This window comes from Rissa tridactyla, chromosome 6 (assembly GCF_028500815.1).
Source record: "Rissa tridactyla isolate bRisTri1 chromosome 6, bRisTri1.patW.cur.20221130, whole genome shotgun sequence".
Lineage (NCBI taxonomy): Eukaryota > Metazoa > Chordata > Aves > Charadriiformes > Laridae > Rissa > Rissa tridactyla.
The window spans coordinates 61,012,896-61,028,705 of NC_071471.1; the positions used below are offsets into that span (position 1 = coordinate 61,012,896).

The 15,810-nt window shown below is 40.9% G+C and overlaps 1 protein-coding gene across 1 annotated transcript in view; it reads right to left on the minus strand.

Annotated features, from left to right (window-relative positions):
* The window catches only part of LOC128911172 (VPS10 domain-containing receptor SorCS1-like), a 303,650-nt gene that overhangs the window by 37,428 nt on the left and 250,412 nt on the right, over window positions 1–15,810 (minus strand). Inside the window, exons 15-18 of the mRNA XM_054205538.1 lie at window positions 15,004–15,121; window positions 13,120–13,250; window positions 4,156–4,269; window positions 2,982–3,153 (exon numbers count right to left, since the gene is read on the minus strand). Of these exons, the coding sequence (XP_054061513.1) occupies window positions 2,982–3,153; window positions 4,156–4,269; window positions 13,120–13,250; window positions 15,004–15,121 (535 nt within the window). The remainder of the gene's footprint in view (window positions 1–2,981; window positions 3,154–4,155; window positions 4,270–13,119; window positions 13,251–15,003; window positions 15,122–15,810) is intronic.

Consider the following 15,810-nt stretch of genomic DNA (forward strand, 5'->3'; position numbering starts at 1 on the left):
TCACCACAACAGGCACAAGCAGACTCTACAAGAAACCCCTGTGCCGTGGATCCTGCCCCTGAATCCCGTAACTGAGTGAAAACAATTTTTTACTGCCACCATTTACCTCCTTCTTCCCCTCTTAGCAAACCCCTCCACTACAGAGATGCAGTGACTTTTCAGTGCCTCCCGTGAGCCTGCCTCTGCAGTTTGTTCTTCTTTTCTGACCCAGGTGGGTCCTTAGATGGAGCAGAAAGCCCTAGAAAGGAGTACAAATGTCAAATAAACTCTCCTGCCTTGGCTCACCAGCGTCTTACCATTTTCTTTTCCTACAGGTCAAGCGGAATATAGGCATCAAAAAAGAGAGCTGGGAAGCTGCGGTATATGGAACAGCTCTGCAAATATGAAGGCTTCAAACAAACCGTCTCAGAGGGATACAGGAGATGTTAAGATGCAAGGGGACTACAATATAAGCAAAGGCTGCTGGTTTTTTTTACATCCTAAAAGATACTAAGTGTGACATAAGCTAAAGGAGGAGTCCCCACCAGGGTTATGCACTGAAAAATACTGGCCTCCATTTCAGAGGGCAAGAGTTGAATAGGACACATTCTCTTCATATGCCATTGGGAAAAACCGTGCATGCATACACAGACGTATCCAGCCGTTTTAAACTTGCCTGATGCCTTCTCTTCAGCAAAAATTGAGTAGCACAGATTTTGTGGATGCTCACGTGCCTATCCTGGGTTGTACTAGGGTGTATACCCGTGCAGGGCAGAACTAAACAGAAAATGGGAAGTTCTTGTTCTGTGATACCTCTGCCTTGTTTGCAAGGGGAAGAAACTTCCCTTTGAGAAGTTGGGTTGGACTAAGCAATCTCCAGACATCCCTTCCAACCTCAATTATTCTGTGATTCTGTGAAATCAATATCTATTCTATAAAAGGGTGGCTGTCCTTTTGCTGGTTTGTTTAACTTTTCTAGTGAGTGGTGTGATTTTTGTTACTGAAACAGTTAATTCGGTAAATGCTTTCATGTATATAAAGTTATGCTGCCATTACCACAGTTTTTTCTCCTATAGCTTGCATATAGAGGGGTAAATTTTCTTCTTTGTTGAATATTTCTTTTCCTGCAATATCAGCCCAAACTCATGGTCAGATTGTGTCAAATTCACCCAAAAGTTTTGTTGGTTGCTCTGTAAACTCTTTATATTGACAAATCTAGGAGCAGGAGGTCAAGATTCATCTAGCAGGGAGTGTAATCAGAAGTGCTGGACGTTGATTAATACTGTTTCAGCCCTCAGAGCAATTCCTAACCTCTTCCTTATCAGATATACTGAAAGAAGCCTCCCCTTTAGACCTCCTCAGAAAGTGACTCACTCATCAAAACATACTTTATGTACTCCCTGATACACAGGCATGAGAAAGACACCTAGTGGAGAAGGTGTTGCTTCCAGACTGGTGAATACTGAAGGAAAGTTATCAAAAAAGGATCAGAATCAATAGAAAAGACAAAACAATTCACAGCAGATCCCTGTATGACAGAGTGGTCAGGGCACTTGCAGGGTATGTGAGCTGAAATGCTCACAGAAGGAAAAGCAGGACTTGAGTCTTGAGTTTCCCACACCGTGGGGGGTTGTCTCTCCCTCTGACTATTGGCACAATTTGATAGTTTTGTGACCGACTTTCCAGATTACCCATCTCCTTCTCCTAGACGCAATGAACACTTTTGGGGTTATATGAGAACACCTTTCTTGATTATTTTTTTTTTTAATTTTTTTTTTTAAATCCTAAAGACTGTTGACCTTGTTATGGACCTTTTATTCTTCATCTTTAAACACAGAAGTAAATAATTTACCCAAATGAAATTATATGTTTATATTGCTATGACAGCATCTACAGTAGCAATGTTGTGTGACTGTCACTACTGAAATAAAGTAACCGCATTTTGGAGAAAATGTTCAAACAACTATTTCAGGTTAGCTATGATTTATTGTATGTTATTGCCTTTACAAATCAGGAGACCTCTTTGCTGGGGAAAACATCAATAATAGAGATGTAAAAACCCCAACACGCCCTCTACAAAACTCAGCTCCAGAGGTCATCCTCATTTCTCTTTCCTCACTACAGATGACATTTACTATGGAGAGGATCAGAAGGAATTTCCATGAATGCTCTAAGTTGTAAAGGAAGGTACATTGTGCCCTAGCGTAAAGCATAGCTGTTTTAGGATTTATTGGCCAGCCACACAGGAAAAACTGTAAAAGTGTAAAGAAATCAAATTCGATTAGGGAAAAAGAGAAAATAGTTACTTTGTGAATTTTATTATTTGGGAGACTACAATTAAAAATAGATAAAGTGCCAAGAGAAAAAAAACACAGGCAAAAAGATTTTAAGGATATTTTCTAAAGATTCAGAAATGGAGGGAGCAGAACAGTAAAATACATTGTTACAGATGTAACAAAAACACGGGTTCTGATCAGAGTCTGAATCAGCTTCGCGATTGCAGTCAGTTTCAGACTTAATGCTGATGACATCTTGAGATTTCACCCACAAATGCCGAAACAATATGTACCAAGTTGTGCAATGGAGACAGATATGCACATCTACTTTTGGCCACATTTGTTTAAAGTGAGTGGCAAGTAAAAATGTAAACTCAGTTTCAAATACAGCGAGAAGTAAAAAGCACAGGTAAGGGTGGGACCAGAATTCAAACCTGCACTCTCCAGTTCTACTGTGAAATTCCCAAACCAAACCCATTCCCAGATTTTATCAAACTTCTCCCAGCTATTACCCCATGCACCACAATACTCTTCCAGACTCATCATCTCCATACATCACCCATTATATTTTAGAGCAAACTCCATCCCAGCTACCTTCTGGAGCTGATTGACTTTATCCCATGCTCTCTTGGTTCACCTCCTCACCACTTTGCAAACTTTTGTCTGGCGTGAATCATACTCAAATACACCACGGGGCCTGGGATGCAACATGAAAATAGCCCCTACCTCTTCCAGTTGCACGAGGAAAGTGACATTGTGTCCTTGTTCGGCTGTCAGTTTGCCATCAGATGTGATTATCCGAAGGCCCTGGGGGGCTTTGCCAGGACATTGCTGTGGTTTTGCTGTGTACCGTTCTCTCACACCATCCGTGCAGTTATTAGAAACTACTTTCCGGTATCTGCGCAAAGGAAAAGAGAAATCTGTGCAAGATGCTGATAGGGATTCATAACAGGTTTAACTGGGAAGAGGGAGGCATTTTTGAGGTTTCTTTAAACTAAGGAGATTGGAAGAAAACAGATTCCCAAATATATTTTAGCATTTGCCTCAGCCAAGCATTCCTCATGTGCCTATCATGCAAGTAGTTAAATACTGTTTGTTAATGGCATGTAATATTTTCCTGCATAGCACACCTATATACCACATACAAATAAATTGCCTAAAACACAAAATTATATGATGATCTATGTTCCATATTAAATAACTATATAGTTATAAATAAATGATCTACACATACAGTATGGAACTGTATTCAATTATTAAACTGTTAGGCATAGTTAAACAGCTTTTCTCAAATGCTCTCCACTTCTCATCAGTTGTGAGGCAACTCTTCCTAAAAATTCAACCCTTGAGAGCTACAGAAATAAGAGTTTTGAAGAAAACAGCAACTTCTGCCTGTCTTTGAGTGTACAAAATGCCAAAATACAGCTTGGGTTCCTTTGTTTGCTTTTTGACTTGCATCGGAAATGAAGTTTGAAGTCAGTATCTTAATTTAAACTACATCTTCGATTGACTTCCAAGAAGGCCAAGGAAAAATCAGCATTCAGGCCCAGTTCACGTATACATCAGTTTCATCTCTTTCCTCTCATTTGTTTTCCACTGTTTCTGCCTCACCTGATACCACATGATTTTAAGAGGAGTCTTTTCAGAGATTTTAATGATTTGGCCTTTGTCTTACAGTTTGCCCCCTAAGTTTCTTTAAGGCATCATTTTTCAGGGAAAGGTCTGGACCATACACAATGGAGATGTAGAGGGCCAGACTGTACACACCAACAAACTCAGTGAAGAAGAGGTCCCAAAGGCTTCAGCCAGCTTTGAGACACCTATGGTAAATGCAATCTCTGGTTGTCACTGGGTTAAAGTCTGTATCGGTGCTCTAGCTAAAGTCTGGTGTGCCACTTACCCAGTGCTGTTGAGGTAACTCTGTCCAAGGCTACAATCTTTCGACAAGGAAGATGGGTTATACCAAAATGCTGGTAAACACTGCCCATTGCTGTGACGTTCATATCCATAATCACTGTTTTAGCATTAAAAGAAACAGTCACATAAAAAACCCGAATTAACAGATACAGGTATTAGTTCATGCTCTCTACTATTGATACAAAGTTTGATCTTCCTCAATCTGTTTACTAGGATTTCTGATTTTTTATTGATATAACAACAGATTCTTCATCCCGCTTTAGCTTTTTTTTTGGGGGGGGGAGGGGGGGGGGGGGGCGGGGGGGAGGGTGGGGTAGAGTTACCTCACATATGTCCCAGTATAAAAGAGCAGAACCAGGCCAGGTAGTTCACGAGTCCCTTCACAGTCTAACAGTAATTCTCAGGTTCAACTCTAGACTCAAATATAACAAAAGCCAGGGATCTAAGGTATGTTCAATCACTGCTGCCTCAGTCATATCTTAGAAAAGTGAAGTGCTAAATAGTTAATTGTATTTGGAAGCTATATCACATGAGTTGTAGAGGGAAATTTACAGACCTGAGAGAGCTCTCAACTGAAGGCATTTACAGCGTATTCGGTAACGGAAAGAAGGCTGCGATCTTCAATTCTATTTTTGTTTGGAAGAGGAAATGCTACCAAAAATCGTGCGTTAGAAACAATGAGTCAAACTGTAATCTTTTGTCCCAATTTAGGTTTAGCTACGACTAAATTTGCTTTGGTTCCACTAAAAATAAACAACAGTTCAAATTGGTTTTGATTCCAGGTAAACAAAGCCTCTATTAAAATTGATATTGTGGAACAAATAAACAAACAAAAAACCTCTTTAATCAGTATTCTGTTCACATATGGGTTTACTCTCCAGTCATTGAGTAATGAGGACTGTTTGGTCGGAAAATCATTCTTATTCTTTTTACTAAGCTTTCTCCACAGCCCATAATGGAGAAGTTTATGGGATGCCATTCCTGAGTACTGCTATACAGAGTCCACGAACTCCATTACAATATTCCAGTTGCAACATGATCCTAGATCTTAAAACGACACTTCTTTGCAAACCACTATTTTTGCTTATTATCTTTAATGTCTCGGTATCAAGTAGCCTGATATTCTAAGAAAAGAAGATTAGGGCAGCATTAGATTGTGCGATTAAAGGCTCATCTCAATATATGTAATGAAGCAGAGAGGAAAAACAAGAGGCAGAGGAACCTCATAATGTGGTCAGAGCCAGTGGAGCCCCTGCCCCAGCTCCGCCCAGGGCTGTCACAGAAAAGCCATTTAGCTTATGGCCGGGGTGAGACCAACCAGATCGTCAATGGGAGAGGCCCTCCCCAGATCACTTTGCAGATCACTGAGCAGCGTTACTGCACACGGGCATACAGGGCTCATTACACCATGCCAGGGAAGAGCATCTGGTGTAAAGCCATATAGGTCTGGACCTGCTCAAGAGGCGACCTGTTACATGCGTGTTTGTCTATGCACGAGACATCTGGGGATGTCCAGTTGTCAGCAACTGGGGATACAAAGCATCCAGGGGTCAGTGACTGGACAGACCTGGGTGTCTAAGACCACGTACTGGTGGGATCAATGCTGTGTGTGCGTTTACAGTGCACATATTTTCCACAAGTGGGATTTCATGCTCATCAACCAGAGCGGGGTATAGGATGAGGCAACTGGTGTTTGTATGAGTGCTGTGTTTTCTGTTTGTGCTAATCTGTGTCGCCAGCCATGTACACATGCATATACGTACTGTGTGTACATGCATACGGGCACCTATCAGACCAAATGCTCAACCTCGCTACAGCCTGGGGACATGCAGCTGCAGCAGCCTCATCGCTACCAGGCTACTGATTCAGCATCTCCTAATAGGCAGCAGCGCGATCAATATTTGTAGAATAATATTAACAACAAGAAGGTGCAACATTATGAATATTTTTTTCAAATGTCTTTTTCTTTCTGGACCAAAGCATGATGCCTTAAAACAAAAATTCAATGAATCGCTATGTCGTGGTTTAAGCCCAGCTGGCAGCTAGGACCACGCAGCCTCTCGCGCAGTTCTCCCCCTTCCCCCAGAAGGGCAGGGAGAAGAGGGGAAAAAAGGAGGGGAAAGGGAAAGAAAAAAAAACGTTGTGGGTTGAGATAAAGACAGTTTTATAGAACAATAACAGAAGAGGAAAAATAACAATAATAATAATGACACAAATCACTTTCACAACATGGTGAAGTGGTACCTTCCCAAGCAGTGATTACGGATCTCCCCCTCCCCACCCCCAACCAACCCCCATTTATATACTCAGCATGACATCTGTAGTGCAGAATATTCCACTGGGTATTCCATTGTTCTGTCTATGCCCCTTCTCGGCTTCTATTGGAAGCTGAGAAGAGTCATTGAAAAGTATAAGCATTGCTTAGCAGCAACAAAACCAGTATGCATTATTGACATTCCTTTCACAGCAATCACTGGAAACTAACTCTTTCCCAGATGAAACCAGGACACACTATTAAACCATTTTAAGAAGTCTGGTACTGATCTAACATATGAGACAAAGAAAAAGAAAAGGAGAAAATACTTTGCAATACATTTTTGTTAAATTTCTTATACTCGTTATCAAAAGCAGGACACTGAGAATAATTTTGTCACTGCCTTTTACTCCTGCCTGCAACTTTTCCTTCTGAATGAAGAAAAAAAAATGTTTTGAGATAATCTAAAAAAAAAGGAGAAATTAAAAAGATGACATTAAGCAAAAGAAAATTAAAGCTGCTTTTCACTTGGGAAAACTCCTAAACATCTATTAGCGTGCACAACTCTTCCAAAGGAACATTTTGTCCGCTGTGGTGCTTGGGAAAGCTACAACTAATCGAGAACATACTCTAGGAAACAGCAATGAAGTAGATGGCCTAAATGGTCTTTTCCTCAGCTTTTTGATTGAATTTTCATCAATCTATTTACTCAGATGCTAGTGACTGAATGTTGCTTAATTGCTTTGGAAGCATCAGCCAGCCTATTCTCCCATTGCCGTGTGCTTCTCTAATCATCCTTGTTGGAATAAGAACATTATAGCTGCAGAATACACTTTATAATGAAGAATAACAGCATGCTGATTTGCTTAGAGAAAACAAATATTTACATACAAGTGGGACCTCTGTATTTTTGTAATTCATTTGTCAACACTCTGCGGCACTGTATTCCTAAGCTATCATGTGTCACTGATTAAAAAGCTGTAACACTGTACACACACAGTTCTGTAATCAGGTGAAAACAAAACAAAATAATACAGTAAAATCTGCCTCAGAGGGCATCGGTATCCGCAGTAGCACTAGTCTGGGATTTCTTACTATACAGGCATCTAGACTTAGACCATAATTTTGGTTCCTATTAGTACCTGCACATCTGGACAAGCCAAACTTGACTTAACTAGGTTTGACTATACTTGGATCATATTTCTCAAAGTCAGGAGAATGAAATCATAGGATTTTCCACAGCAGAAATAGTTCTAAGCACAGAAGTTTCACAGTGTCGTTTTCAAGCTTGAAAATCGTCTGGCTCATTAAGGCCCTACAGAAATATCATCCCAGTAAATGACACGAATTGCTGTTCCATACCTCTCTACAGATGCACCAGCCGCCCGTTCACCTCCGCAGTCTTGGAATCTAATGAATTCCTTGGCTACAGGCTGGTGCACGCAGAACATTCATGCTGACAACAAATTGCTGCCTACAATTTGGCACAACAGGCTTTGTAGCAATCAACAAGCATTAGCATCAATTGGATTGCCATAGCACGAGCCAGTATAGCAAAAGCTGGAGACAGGGAAGGCATCAGCTTTAGACTGCAATCAGCTAGTCGAGTCATTGCCTGGTAACTGGGAATTGGAATTTGCATATATTGATGATATTTTGTGCCTGCCTGAAAAGAACTCAGGTGAAATAGATAATGTATCTATCAAAAAAGAATGGAGCATTTACCAGCAGGGAGTGTTTTATCAGTACGAAGCAGCCTGTCATCTGGCTCTCACCAACGATGGTTTTACCCTAGCCACCATTACTGGTTTAAACTGGAATTCTATTTCTATTAGTCAAGTATGATGGCAAGTCCTTCTCTGCAATTAGAGACAGATACAACTTCATTCCAGAAGTTCTGTATCCCTGCTCAAAACTCATGGTAAATTCCCTTGTCTAAGATTATTTGCAGCACAGATAATAACCAAAGGAAAAGAAATCCCTTAAGGAAGTTTGTACGTTGAATACTGACCTGACAAACATACTATCATCAAAGAACTGTAAATCCATGTGAAATTATTGAAATCCCACTGTTTTAAGATATAGAAATAACCAGTTAAGTCAGTGATTGTCACGCTTATCCTTTCTAAAAATCAAGAGAAGACTTAACATGTAACCACAGGACTTCCATAACACTAACGGCTTCACCTTAAAGTCAGCTGAGCCAGAAACTGAAAATGCTACTTGTGGTTTCGTATGCTGTGCTTTGCAAACTTTTCAAACATTAAATGGGGTGGAATGAAGGTATAGCTGTGATTATATTATAGTCACCTTTGTTTTGCAGTTTCCAAAGCCCTAGTGGAAAAAAGTAACTGCGGCCGCAGCCATGGAAAACTCTTACCACCTTTTTATGCGTTTAATACCATCGCCTAATATTGAACTATGATGCAAATGTAGATTTGTGTTAAAGGGAAGCTGTGCTTGCTTCCCAGTTCTACAAGATCCGACATGGGATTTCTCTCAGAGAAGGATGGATTCAGTTGCAATTTGAATTATGGATCTATGAAGGCATATTATTATAATCGCATCACAGTATTTGGAGTCAAGCTATACCAGCTTATGTTAATAGGGAACCTAAAATCCCCAGAATCTTTCCAGTAAATCCATGCCTAGTAGATATCTAGGCCCCTAAAGATGCAGAGATGCACTGTAGACTTTGCACAGTGAATATGCATTTTCCACGGGAATTCAAAATGAACTAAAAATTCATTCAAAATTACTATTCTTTAGCTAACCAAGCCTACCTTAATGATAAAACAAAGTTAGTTAACCTAAGGGTGCAAACGTATGTGTATTTCAGAACTGACACTTGTACGATCGTCTGAACTGAGGAGTGGCAACACACAAAGCCAACAGAGTCTAATCACGTTCAGTATCTGCCTTCTGCCTCCCTGCGGTTCCCCATGGTGCCTGACCCTGAAGCTTTAGTGTAAGAACTAAGCCTAGCAGGCAGGGCTGTAATTTAAGTGCCAGACAATAAAAAAAGAGCTACCCAGACCCTTGCTGATATCATCAGTGGAAGAAATAGACCTGATTCTCAATCGCACTAAGGCTCCTTTGTGCCTCTCTGGCTATCCAAAGTCACTAGCACCAGTATCAACAGGCTCATACTTCCCACGAAGGTGTGAGATACGGGAATACTGATAGAAGCAGCCCTCAGTATTAATGACAGTGAGTTCAGACGGACAGTGAGACACTTAACTCAAAGTTTCTAATAAAGGATCTGGGAGACAGGTAGCTGAAGGATGAACACCACCAAAGATTTCCATCTGTGTCTAGGAGGTGTTTCTACTGAAGAGATATTGCTGTAATAATCCTCAAACAGCAGGAAGGAACACAGTGTAAGGAAACCGGGTAAATTAATGCTTTAATAACACGCAAGTAACAGTGTCATCCATTTACCCAAATCAATTAAATGAAGAAGGACAATCTCGTTTCTAGGCCGTTGCTAGGACAGATTTGCCGAGGGCTTCTGCACAGTTCCACTCGCCCCTATTCCTGAAGCGCGATTGCCCTCTGGCTGTGAGCCTCAGCCCCTGCACGGAGCACACAGAGCTGCCACTTCAGCCCCGGCCCCAGCTAGTTTTGGTTCCAGCCCATGATAAGAGATGTCTACTGCCAGAAGAGTTCAGGTTCCCAAGGCTAGAGGAACTACAGTCATTTCTAATGTCACTCAGTTTTGTCGCTGTGTAATACAATAAACAAATGTGCCCTTTTCTCTGAGAAAGAACTTCCATGGGCTGAATACAGACTTGAAATGAACCTGGAGTTCTATGATATTATCAGGAGGAAAAAACTTTATAAAATCTTTGTGTGTTGTATAATTGGCATTTTTTCCCCAAACCGATAAAAAGGCACTCGCAGATTAACAGCAATAACATTTTTTTTTTTTCACTTTACCTGACCACACAGATATATTTTTTTACTCCAAGCTCTGACAAGCTTAGATAATAAAATTTTCTCCACACAAATTCAGTGTTTAAACAGCAAAGAAAGTCCTACTCTGACTGGGGCAGGGATGGTTGTCCCCTTTAATTCTGTGTACAAGCCTGGGTTCTGTAACCGTTGATGTTAATATAAAAAGCCACCCAGTTTATTTCAAGATTGCAAAATCAAGTGCAGTCAGCTAAGGGGTTTCTCCCTGCCTGGGGGATACATGTCCCCTTCAATCTCCCTCAATTAAAAGCCCTGACCAGTGAAAAGAGAAATAGAGAACTTAAAAGCACTGCTGAAATGCCATGAATGAGGATGATGGAAGTGCTGCTTCTTTTTGCAGGAAGGACCTCACAGAGGACACCCTTCCACAGCAAGAATTCATTCACCGATTTTCCTCTAAATGCCTCTTTGGACCAGCTTCTGCAGGGTGCATCGGCCGTGCAGAGTCCAGCCAGGCAGGCACCGAATGCTACAGCCCAGCAGCAGCTTTGCCTTTCTTAGCACAATAAAACCAGGCTGAGAAATAAAGTAGAGGCAGCAGAATTACTTTTTTCTTGCCATCTCTTTTCTCCTTCCTTGATAAACCTCTGTCTCCTGTTCCCTATGGCTTTTCTGTCCTTCTCTGGCAAATCTATGTAAATCTATCCTGACTGCATTAAGTAGATAAATAAGTGATGAATATTGCTGGTAAATATTTCTGAACTCAATGCTTAAAGCAATGTTTTGGTCTTTTTTCCTCAGAGGTGGTGGGGAAGGAAGGTGAAATGGATAAAGTAAAAATCCAGATCTGAGGACTGTAGGAATAACAAGAGCTCAGAGAGGATTGGAGGGGATCACAACAGTCTGCTCTAAACCAAAACTGATTCCATCAGAAGGAGGAAGGCCCTCCTAGGTGAGCAAGGCTTTCTGTCAGTCAGCTCATGCAGTATTTTTAAGGGTATTTTTCTTCAGGCTACTTTTAACAAGATGACTTTCACAAAATCCTAATTCTGCCTCTTCCACCAGATTTGAGGGGTCTTGTTGGTGAGCGTGAACTCTGATCATCTGTCCTACATCCCTAACCATCCAAGGTTTCTCTTCGAAATTCTCTTACAACCCAGCAGACCTTTTGGAGAAAGTTTCCTCAACGTGAATGTGAAAGAAATAAAAGCATGTTTCCCCCAGCAAATGTCATTGTGGTGCATTCCGTATCTAGCAGCAAAGTTTTGTAATAGCAAACCACACAATCAATTTTAATGAAATAAAAACGTACATTCTCAGAGAAAGAGACGTTCTGGAAGGAAACCATATTTTTATCAGAAGTGTTTCCTGACTGTGTGTCCCTTAGGAGTGTAAGGGGTTTAACCACTAACAGACCGACCATGAGTCAATCCCATCAGTTATTTTCTCGAGCCTGGGCATGAGCTTGCACTCCTTTGTACTGCACACTCTATGAGAGGGTCAAAATCTTCAGGGAATTTCTTTTCTATTCATGTTTTTTTCTGGTTGGCTGCTATCCGTTTTACATTACTAGAGATAACGTTAAATGGTTGAAATCCAGGACCTTTGGGCACCTAAATGATGAACTGTACAGAGAACTCATGTATCTTCTCCCTAAGAAAAAACTCACCAGAAGATAAGGAAATCACCAGGACATCATATTCAGAGAATCAGTGCCCAAGTATGCTCATAATTGTTATGGTTTGGTGCAAGAGGATTTACTTTTTTAGACACATGGAAAAGCCTCCTGTGATTCTGTGATTTTATATTGAAAAATCGACATAGCTATATTTATGGGAGGGTGAGAAGGGAAACACCGTAAATTTCCACAGTCCTAGAGTGAACTCATATAGCAAGAAACAAAATATTTATGAGATGAACCCCTTCAGGTTGCATATTACTGATTCTGGGTTTAATTAATAACATGGCATAGATCTAGCTGGTGAGGCACAAAGGGCACAAAGGCACTGACAAAGAGCCACCATTTCTCTCTTCTGAGATGCTCAGGACTGCCTCAGACTTGGAGAAAACAGGTGATAGAGAGATTTCAATAATGCGGTTCCCTGCCTTTTTTTTGTGCAAATTGCTGTGAGTCAGCAGGAATCTTGAAATGAAACTAGAAGCTGAACATTTTATCACGCCATTCATAACTCACCAGTGGACTCTATTTCCCGTAGCATAAAGCAGAAGTGAAAAGGCTTCAGAAGATTAACCCAAATCATAAAAGGTAATGTCTGCTGGATACTATAAAAATGATGGTCCAGATATAACAAATGATCCAGGAATTCCCTAGATACTTGATTTCCAGAAGCTGATGGCCTACTTTACATATGCATATATTTACTTTTACACATATATACTTATATATGTGTGTGTGTGTATGTATGAAGAATTTATTTTATTTTTTACACACACTGTATATATGTCTTACATACTACTTTCACAGCCACTCCTCGTCATTGCTGAGGTTAGATGTGCTAAATGAACCTTTTATCTCAACGCTGCACGGGGCTCAGATGCAACCTGGAAACTGGTCTGTTCAGCATCAATTATGTGGGAGTCTTAGAAAATTACAGATATTCCACCTTTCCTTTTTTTGGATGTACCTGCACTATCAGGGAGCAATCTATTTGTCCACTTACACATTTTTAATTTCTACTCTCTGCAATCCTACAGCCTCTCTAGTGAGCTCTGCATTGGTGTGGTAGAGAGCGCACAGGTTTTGTGCCCATTGCTCACCAGTCAAAGTCTGCCTCTGTGCACACGCATGGCTCCGAGGTCATAGCCCCAGCGTATTTTCCTTGCATGCATTTCTTCTCTGAGTTGCGCTTCCTGTAGATCCTTTTTGCTCCCATGATGCAAGCTTCTCCCTGGAAACAAAACCGAAAATATCTTTCTCTGACACCCATCAGGCTATTTGTATCACCCAGTTTTTCCAAGCTTGTGCAATGGGAGCTGTGACTCAAGGGGAAAAGGATGGGAAGTCAAATGCCATGTCAGTACGCTGTAGCTAATTAAAGCTATTGAAGCTTTAACTGAAACTAAAACAGCTTTTCCAATACACGCTAAGAAATGATTTGAGGTTACTTATGTACCTGATTCAGTTCTGAATTCGTTCCAAAGCCAATGAGCAATTGATCCAGGCCCATTTCTCATGTATAGATTAGGTTTCACAGCAACTGAAAACACAGTCTGATCCTTCTGCAACCTGAGACAGAGAGGTCTATTCTTTGGTCTGATCTGTTTGGCAATAATTTCGTTCAGTAGAAACTGGTGATATATGTATATGTAAATACTTTCCATGGAGTTCAGATTTTACAGGGTTTGTCTTGTTACGTGGATGCTGAAACTTCCTTGTCTTTTCAATCCTATCTCCCAGCACCCTGCTAAATATTTCTATCTCGGGAACAAGGCTCAGCCTTGTAATCTCAATGGAAAGCAAATCAAAAGGCAAGAGTCCATATCAGTCTTCCTAAAAATAGTTTTGCAAGCTCCAAAGCCAATATCCTTAAAGATAAACTGCAAAATCCTTGGCATTTTTGCTTACGCAAGCACAAGAAAGTAAAGAACAAAATACAGTGGGGTCTCACTTGTTACCTTTTATGCTGTTAAAATCACTGGAGGAAAGAGAAACTTTTGATGGCTTTGATTTGCCTACGAAACGGAAAGGCCCGAATGGCAACTGGTGTAAAATGCTGTGCCTCCTTGAATTTCAAGGAAGCTGTACTGATTTTCAACATCTAAAGATCTAAGTCATAACCGGTATTTTTAGTGTGGAGTTGTGCCTTGTGTGAGCAGCTAGTCTGAGTCAAGCTACTTTCATTTCATATTCATTATTAAATTCTTCCCCAGCAAGATACATACAGAAAGACAACCTTTGATGATATAAATGGGTGTTTCGCTTTAGACTTCAGTGGAGCCTCTGGTGTTTATATAACCACAGAATTTGGGCCATATTTTATTCTAACCTGATATAACACAGGCTGTTGTGTCAAACTTGGCGGAGCTGGGAAGTTGCAGGTGCAGGCACTGTGCCGAGCACGTTACCTTGCTGGGCACTTAAGCAATGGTTCCAGGATGCAAGGGACAGGGCGTGAGGGCCCAACGAACCGGCGAATAAAGTGCCTGTCTGCCACAGCAGAAGTACCACTGAGAGAGACAGAACAAGGATGAAACCAAGTGAGTAAGAAACGAGGCTAAGAGGGCAGGAATTTGGAGAAGCAAGTGTGAAAGCAACTAGAAGGGTCTTAAGATACTGGCTCTGACGACATAGAAGGATGGAGGAAGACAAAGGAGGTAAGGATGGGGAAATTGGATGGGACATATAAGAGTGGAGGAGTTTAGGCCTCTCTGAGTGGCAGTGCTTCTGCCATTGTTGCATTCTTCAACTGTAGATAAGTCTGAGCTAATTGCCTGCACAGAGAATGAAATCCAAAAAGCAGTTGTTCATCCTTCAGGGCACACAGAGTGCAATCTGAGGCCAACGCACCTACGTAACAAACCAGACCCATTCAGTAAGGGACAATCTGATACACTAACAGGAAAAGACATTGGATCATGCTGATCTTTAACTGTAGGACCGTTAGCTACTTCAGGTCATATCCTAGCCTCCTTGCTTCTTACCTGGCTATGGAGTTGCCAAGGCCTGTAGTCCTCTTCTGCGCACCTCCGATCAAAAATGGACTTGTAGTCTACTTTCACTAGCTGCCACTCTGAGCGGTGGCTGAAATGTCCAAACACTCTACAGAATATAACAGAAAGAGCATACAGTAAGAGTTAGCACCAGATGGAGTCTGGTAGTTAGAGGTACAGGCACCGATGAATTTCCAACAGAGATTAATTACTTTGGGAATGCCAGTCCTACTGATTTTCACTTGACTGACATATTGAAAGTGAAACTTAGGTTGCTAAATATCTACAACCCTCTTAAAAATTGCATGTAACTTTTATTCTGTGGATCAAGATCCTTCCACTTACATCAGTCCCCAAAATGACTATACAGAGAAGATTTTTGACATAGGGCTGGAGACAGTTATACCTACAGGAGTTTGATATCTCAATTATAAGCTTTGGGAATCCGTTGCACACAAATTAATATCAGAACCTGAGGAGAACATCCTTCATACATGTCTATTAACTCAGGTTAGTTTCCAAGCCACATGTTCTGTTTATTACAGGTCAGCCCATTTTTTACAGACAGAAACTGAGTTTTCCTCCTGTTTTTGCAAATCTGTTCTCAGGTAAAATGTCACAGTTTCTGGCAGGATGAAGCCAGATTTATGCACCATGCAGAACTCAGCATAGCACACTGAAACTAATCATAATTTTTCATGAGTCAGCCTCCAGGCAACATTTTGTCTTTCATTTTTATAAAAGAACGTCTTCATTTTTCTGTGTCTCAGTTAAGAAAAAAAGAAAGTAGCAGCAAAA